The 8,670-nt window shown below is 40.4% G+C and overlaps 1 protein-coding gene across 1 annotated transcript; it reads left to right on the forward strand.

Annotated features, from left to right (window-relative positions):
- Window positions 1–1,688: 1,688 nt before the first annotated feature.
- On the forward strand, window positions 1,689–8,314 carry LOC110686808. The gene is made up of 3 exons (XM_021863397.1): window positions 1,689–2,179; window positions 7,885–7,975; window positions 8,063–8,314. The coding sequence occupies exons 1-3, from the start codon at window positions 1,689–1,691 to the stop codon at window positions 8,312–8,314; spliced, it is 834 nt and encodes a 277-aa protein (XP_021719089.1).
- Window positions 8,315–8,670: the final 356 nt, after the last annotated feature.

Below are 8,670 nucleotides of genomic sequence, written 5' to 3' on the forward strand. Positions count from 1 at the left end.
CTAATATGATTTATCATTCCTAATGTAATTAGGAATGGTTTTGGTCTTCTAGAACATTCTAGAAGGTTCTTATCATTCTTAATTCAATTATGATTCTTTAGAGTTTTAATTAGATCAAATAGCATTTTCGACTGAAATTATATTATTTTATCTTCCAGTACGGTAAAATTATCAGATTTATGAAAACGTGTTAAAATCCGATTTGGCGTCCAACCCCAGGCCTTGGCGCCTGGAACCAGGATTGGCGCCAGACGCCAGCCATTGGCGCCTGGCGCTAGCCATTGGTCCTGGCGCCAATGAGCTAGGGCTGGCGCCAAGTTGTTTTTGCGATCTTCAGACTCTGTTGTGATAAATTATCTTTTTGGCCGATTTTCTCTATAAATATCGTATTAAAAACTCCGTTTTGGAGGACGGATTTACATCTATCATTCACCAATTCTCTTTATTCTTAAGTCTTCATCAACTATCTTCATCATTCACCAATTAACATTCGTCTACTGTCAAATAATCCTTTTCACTCATCTCTTTTCTTCAATTTTCATCATCTTTCGTTCTTTCTTTCTAAACTTTATTCTTTAACACAAAATTCCGCATTCACAAGATCTTGATACACCTAGCCATATTCGAAGTTGCCTTCGCCCTAGACGTGAAAGGTTTTAATTTCTGAGGGTTTGGTCCCAAATCTCTATTTCAATTATTTAATTTAATTGCTTTGTTTATTATTTTCCTTGAAGTTACTAACGCGTGTATTTTGTAATTAGAAAGAGGTACGAGGCATCCAAGTAAGTACTTTATTGACTAATTGATTTCATGATGTAGATATCATGTTTATATTATTTTTATTGTTCCTAGTATCATGTATAGGGTGTTTTTAATATTAAGCGTGATTAAGAATATGATGCTTCCTATCTTCTTTCTAATATTTATGATTATAATTGATGATGATTATTTATTATGTTGCTTGATATGCATATTATTATAATATTGTTATTGCTTGATCACCTTTTATTGCAGGTTAAAGGGAATTGGTATTCCAACCACGCTTAATAAGATAATTAATAATCTTGTTAGGTTAATTGTGATTATAATTCAAGTGATTGCCAATAATAGTTTGTTTGTGCATTAAATTCAACCAACATAGATTAAACATGTTTAGGGTTAATCCTATTGTTTGTATGTTAGTCAGAAAGCGCACATGAATACAAGCAGAATAAAGTAGAGGCCTATTATTAGGGCAGGTTCAATCTCTTTTAGGTTGGATTTGTACCATCATCCCCGAACCCTATTTTGGTTCATGACCTTATGGAGTTGACGATCTCTTGGATCGTTAAGGGGTGTAACCTTCACCTCGTGAACGGTTTAAAAGTTCCTTAAAAACTTGTTGGCGACTCTTTTGCTCTATCTTCTTCCCTTTTGGACGCCACCGTACTTTAGTGTATGATCACAGTGGGGTTCAAGCAAGTGGGATTTTTAAAGGCTTGAAAATATTCCCTACAAGTGTGGATTGTAAAAGAGTTTCCAGACTCATGGCAAACTCCATCCCGATACAATGGAAGGGGAAGTTCTCCAACTATTTTCCGGACATGATGCTCGAAGCTCTAGAAGATGTAGTCAATTTGAGAGTCACCGAAAGTACCAGAGGCAACTATGATGGACTTGTGGAAGATGTGACTAGGTCACTCTCGAACATGAGGATCAAGCAACCGCAAGATGGGTGTCTCACGAAAGAGAGACAAGAAGTATGGGCTAAGGTCTATAATGCAAGACTTAGACCCGGGATGCCACTTCAACCTCATGTGCTCAACATGACAAGGCTATTCACCCATCCGGAGCTAATTGGCAAACCAGTGGACGATGAGCAAGCGGCTCTCATGCTACTAAGCTCACTCTATTCGGGGTATGTTGCATTAAAGATGCAACTTACGGCAAAGCGAAACAAACTGTCCTTGATGGATGTCGTTCAAGAGCTCCAGAAAACCTATTCTTGCATGAAGGCTAAGGTTGCTCTGAGACCAAAGAAGAAGGAGTTCAAGAACAAAGCTAAGATGCGCTACATCTATTGTAGTAGACCCGGACACTACAAAAGAGAATGTAGCAAGTATCTAGAAGATGAGGCGAAAAGAAAAGTAACCTTAATCTCAGGTATCATCTTTACACTTGAACATAAGCCATTTATAAGGTATTAGATACCGGAAAATTGGCTCACTATATGCTCCTGTTTCAGGAACAAAGTGAGGAGTGCTTTTCAAGTGGATATGAGTACACAAGTGGAAGAAGAAGATAATCTTTCAAAGAAAGCTTGTAATCTCATATTTTGTCTTGATTTAAAACGTGTTTAGTTTTATTTACCATATTTTGATCTTGTGGCGTTGGATGTTATTTTGAACTTGATTACAAGACATATCATCTTGTTTAAATTTATGGAATGACACGTTTGTGTCTTTGGACAAATTGTTTATAATGATACCAAAAGAGCTAAGACCATAGAGTCAAATCAGACTTACTTGTGGCATTGTCGTCTTGGCCACATCAACATCAAACGCATCAAGAAACTTCTACAAGAAGGTGTTCTTGACTCTTTCGATTTAGAATTGTTTGAGAATTGCGAGGGATGTCTATTAGGAAATATGATTAAACAACCATTGTAGAAAGGGCAAGTGACTTATTGGGTCTTATACATACCGATGTATGTGGACCAATGAGCTCAACCACAAGAAATGGACATCGATATTTCATCACTTTCACAGACGACTATGGTAGATATGGCTATTTCAACCTCATGTCGCATAAATCTGAATCATTTGAAAAGTTCAAAGAATTTCAGAGTGAATTTGAAAATCATCTTGGCAATAAAATCAAAGCCCTTCGATCGGATCGAGGTGGTGAATACCTGAGCCAAGAATTCGATGACCATCTGAAAGAAAAGGGTATATTTTTAGAATTGACACCTCTAGGAACTCCACAATGGAACGGAGTATCTGAAAGGAGAAATCGGACCTTGTTAGACATGGTACGATCAACAATGGGTCTTAGTGATCTTCCTATCTCTTTCTGGGGACACGCACTTCTAACTACGTCACTAACACTGAACCGTGATCCATCAAAAGATGTAGAAAAGACTCCATATGAATTATGGACGAAGAAACCTCCTAGGTTATCTTTTCTAAAGATATGGGGATGCGAAGCATATGTCAAGAAATTGATTTCTCACAAACTTCATCCCAAATCAGACAAGGTTTACTTTGTGGGCTACCCAAAAGAAACCAATGGGTATTATTTCTACAACAAATCGGAGAACAAAGTGTTTGTTGCTCGCGATGGTGTCTTTTTGGAGAGGAAGCATCTTTCCAAAATGACAAGTGGGAGGAAAATCGAACTCGACGAAGTTCGTGAGGATGAGCAACAAAATCATAACGACAGTCAAAGTGCTCAAACAGCATCTGTTGACGCAGGTCAAAATGATCAAAATGTGCAAAGTCAAACCAACAATGCAAATGCTCAATCCATTACCCTACGTAGGTCTCAGAGGCCGAGATCTCAACCTGATAGATATCTTGGTTTAGTATTAACCAAGAATCAGGACATCCATATTATGGATGGAGATGAACCGGCAACCTACAAGCAAGCGATGGCAAGCACCGACTCTGCTAAATGGCAAGAGGCCATGAGATCTGAAATGGATTCCATGTTTGAAAATCAAGTCTTGGACTTGGTTGACTTACCCGAAGGTTATACACCTATCGGATGTAAATGGATTTTCAAGTTGAAAACCGACAAAGATCGAAATGTATTCATTTAAAAAGCTAGATTGGTGGCAAAAGGTTACAGAGAAGTTCATGGTATTGATTACGATGAAACCTTTTCACCAGTCGCAATGCTTAAATCCGTTCGGATCCTCCTAGCGATTGCTACATATTACAATTATGAAATATGGCAGATGGACGTCAAAACCGCCTTCCTTAATGGTTATTTGGAAGAAACTGTGTATATGACACAGCCTGAAGGTTTTGTAGACCAAAACAATGCTAGGAAAGTTTGTAAGTTTAAGAAGTCCATTTATGGATTAAATTAAGCAAGAAGAAGTTGGAATCTGCAATTCGATGAAGCCATCAGTAAGTTTGATTTTATCAAGAATCCAGATGAATCTTGTATTTACAAGAGGGTCAGTGGGAGTGACATCGCCTTCCTAGTCTTATATGTCGATGACATATTGCTCATTGGAAACAGTATTCTGTTGTTAGAGTCTGTGAAGGCCTGGCTTGGAAAGTGCTTCTCAATGAAAGACTTAGTACATACTAGGCATCAAGATCTATAAGGATAAATCTAAAAGGATAATTGGATTGATTCAGAGTACTTATATTGATAAGGTACTTGCTCGATTTGGCATGGAGGAGGCCAAGAGAGCTCACCTTCCAATGTCACATGGCATAACCCTAAGCAAGAAGCAGTGTCCACAGACACTTGATGAGCGGGTAAGAATGAATCAGATTCCATATGCTTCGCTTATTGGATCGATCATGTATGCCATGATATGTACTAGGCCAGATGTATCGTATGCCTTGAGTGCTACAAGCCGTTACAAATCAGACTCAAGAGAGTCGCATTGGACTGTGGCCAAAAATATCCTAAAGTACCTGAAAAGGAACAAGGATAAATTCTTGGTGTATGGTGGTGTAGAGGTATTAGTTGTGGAAGGTTATACCGACGCAAGCTTCCAGACAGACAGAGACGATTTCAAATCGCAATCTGGGTATGTGTTCTGTCTAAATTGAGGGGCGTTTGGTTGGAAGAGCGCAAAGTAGAGTACAACTGCAGATTCTACAACTAAAGCCGAATAATTAGCAACTGCTGAAGCAGCTAAGGAGGCTGTTTGGATTCGTAAGTTCCTTGGTGAACTTGATGTTGTACCCTCTATAAAGGGTCCAATAGCCCTCTATTATGACAGCAATGGAGCCATTGCTCAGGCCAGAGAGCCTAGGGAACATCAGAAGGTCAAACATGTCAAGCGGTGATTTCACATGATTTGAGAATGGAAATCAGAGGGTGAAATCAGAAATTGCAAAGTTAGAACGGATGACAATATAGCCGATCCACTTACTAAACCTTTGCCTCAAGTGAAGCACAACAAGCAGGTTGAGGCAATGGGAATCAAGCATGTAAGAGACTGGCTTTGATTTCCTTGTTTAGTGTTTTAGTTAATTTTGAGAAAAATTAATGTAAGACGCTAAGGAAAACCATTCAAGTTTTGGAGTAATATAAAATTTCATGCAATACTTTATTACTCCGTTATGATATTTAATTTGATTTAGGATTAAATAATGAGTCCATTCGATTATGAGAATATTCAAAATAGGGTATCAAGACCAGTCTTGGTAAGGAAACACCTATTAAGTGAACATTGAATATTATAATCGAAAATTATCCCTAATCAAGGTCATTTAAACGATGGACGATTAATGACCGATTGAGATTAGTGTGTAGTTTGATTTATAGCACCATTTCATGTGCTACAAGGACATGATTGTCATAAATCATTGCACAGGTATTGATTTAGAACCATACTGGATCGACCTATGAGAATACTTTAAGAAATTAAAAAATTTGTCATAAGTATACTTCTCATTATGGCTATCGGAACCTATTTCCTCGACCATGAGTATTGTTAGTTCTCTTGTTTGAGTACTAGTTCACTTTGATGTTGTCAAACGACTGCCGTAATAGGGGATTATAACGGAAACACTCGGGCGACTAGGTCCTCTCAGTAAGAGGAGCTACATTACAAGACTGGGAATGTCCCCCTACTAAAATAGGGAAGATGTCTTTGTTGTATACAAGGCCTCTCATAGAGCGAGACTGTAAAATGCATGGTCGTGCTCGGATGGATTTTGGAAATCATTTGTTTATTGACAATCGGACTCGGAATCGGGAAACACTTCTGGACGTAATAAGGATGACAAAATAAATCTTACCTTATAGTTCATGAAGAGACATTAAGCGACATTGGAAAAAGGCTGTACACAAAATGCGCACTTGTCCGGAAGGACAAGTGGGAGATTGAAAGGAATGGTGTCCTTCGAACAAGTGTACTATTCCGTTAGTGGATTCAGAATTATTAGAAAGCTAATATATATTCAGTGAGGTCAAGCGATCGGAATGCTTGGGTGGAGGCCGCTTCCGATCAGTAATATTAATGAATAATTAATATTACAGCTTAATCTTGACTGAACCCTTCGGGTCACACCCAAGCATTCAACAAACCGAACCAACGAATTAATTCGGAAAGAATTAATGAGTCGACCGAGTAATATTTATTTAGATGTCGGAAATTCAAGCTTAGACCGTCGAAACCGAGCGTCGGAAGTCGAGTCGAAAAATAGTGAAAGACGAACGAGAAATAGTAATAAATCAACAAAAGACCAAAATACCCCTAGCATCGGAATGCCCAAGCAAACCGAGTGCTAAGGGCGAATGGCCAAGCATGGTGGCTAGCATGCGCACCAAGCCAATCCTAGGCTGGCTGGTACGTGCTAGCGCACCCATGCTAGCATCGCAAGGCTAGGCGCTGCCTAGTGCGTGCTAGCATGCTAGGCACAGCCTTGTGCGCGCAATGGCTAGTAAGCCATGCCGCAACAAGCTGCAGCAGCTAGCACGTTAGGCGCGCCAGCTCTCCACAGCTAGCAGCAGCATGGCTAGGCCATTGCTTGCTGCCTAGCAGCGCTGGCCAAGGCACAAGGCCAGCAGCTGCCCGCACAAGCATGCTGGGCTTGCTGGCCAGCAGCGCCTGACAGCCCGCATGCGAGTTCTGGGCTTGCTGGGCGTGGTTGCCACGTACATCAGCACATGGCAGCCCACCTTGGCTGCCTTAGTGCCCAAGGGTGGGTGTCATGTGGCTAGTGGTCCTTGAGTGTGTGTGGAGTGAGGTGGCCGATTATGGGAGAGGGAGTGGGGAGCAAGTTTGGTCCCCCCCTTCTCCAAGTGGTGCTCACCTAACCACTCACATGAGCTTGCCACTTGTTGATTTATTACTAGCTTGATTATTGATTTTATTTTAGTTTTAAAATAAAATGGAAAAATCATACTATCCCACATTGATGGGAGAGTAAATGATACTCCCATTATTTCCTATAAATACCCAAGTATGGGCATTGGGAATGATGCTTGAGTAAGAGTTGAAAAAGGCATCACAATTAGTGAAAACCTTTGAACTCAATATAATTACTCGGGTTTTATTGGTCGGGTCTTGCTAACCCCAAGACATTGGACCTAGTCGGTTTTGTCGGTGCGGGTGGTCTTCGTTGGAGGTCTCTGTGTGAGCGGGACTTGAAGCTTTCAAGTAAGAGCTCATTTTGGAGCGAAGCACGCGGCAAAGGTAATTAGCTTATCTTAATCTTGTGAGTGCGGTCTTGTTTTAGGGTTTGTTCCCGCGGTGAGTCGGACTAACCAAACTCCAACAGAAGGCACCCTTCCTTCTATTGAACGACAAAGAAAGCTACACCCTCAAACGGGAAAGGTGGTGAAAAAAGAAATCACCAAGCTCTTGGATACGGGAATCATATTCCCCTTCTCAAGCTCTAGGTGGGTTTCTCCCGTTCATGTCGTTCCTAAGAAGGGGGGTATGACGGTAGTGAAGAATGAGATTTGTGAGCTCATTCCAACTAGGACGGTCACCGGTTGGAGGATGTGTAAAGACTATAGACGTCTAAATACATCCACCTAAAAGGATCACTTTCCCCTTCCATTCATTGATCAAATGTTAGAGAGACTAACAAGGCACAAGTTCTATTGCTTCCTTGATGGCTATTCGGGATTTTTCCAAATTCCAATCCACCCCGAATATCAAGAGAAGACAACATTTACATGCCCCTATGGGACCTTTGCCTATAGGAGAATGCCCTTTGGCCTTTGTAATGCCCCCGCAACTTTCCAAAGGTGCATGATGAGCATTTTTGGAGACATGTTGGAGGAAGAAATGGAGGTATTTATGGATGATTTCTCCCTAGGTGGGGTTTCATTTGAATAGTGCCTAGTTAATCTTAAGAAATGTTTTGCTCGGTGTGTAAAGGTTAATCTTGTCTTTAATTGGGAGAAATGCCATTTCATGGTGGAGGAGGGGATAGTGCTTGGGCATAAGAACTCTCATAAAGGAATAGATGTGGATAAGGCCAAAATTGAGGTTATTGAGAAGCTTCCACCTCCGGTGATTGTCAAGGGAGTGAGATCATTTTTAGCTCATGCGGGTTTCTATAGAAGATTCATCAAGGATTTCTCACTCATTGCCAAGCCCCTTAATGATCTTCTTCAAAAAAGATGTTGAGTTCGTTTTTTATGATAAATGCTTGGAAGCATTTAATAGATTAAAGAAGGCCCTAATCTCTACCCCCATTGTTTAAGCCCCAAGATGGGATTTACCCTTTGAATTGATGTGTGACGCTAGTGATTGGGCAATTGGAGGTGTTTTGGGACAACGTGTGGACAAGAAGCTTTATGTGATTTACTATATGTCCAAGACACTAAATGTGGCCCAAAAGAATTACACAACAACGGAAAAAGAATTCTTGGCCATTGTCCACTCTTTCGAGATATTTTGGTGTTATTTGTTAGGTTCCAAGACCATTGTCTTCACAGATCATGCGACTCTCACGTATCTCTTTGCCAAGAAAAAGTCCAAGC

The sequence above is a fragment of the Chenopodium quinoa genome, unplaced genomic scaffold (assembly GCF_001683475.1).
Source record: "Chenopodium quinoa cultivar QQ74 unplaced genomic scaffold, ASM168347v1, whole genome shotgun sequence".
Taxonomy (NCBI): Eukaryota; Viridiplantae; Streptophyta; class Magnoliopsida; order Caryophyllales; family Amaranthaceae; genus Chenopodium; species Chenopodium quinoa.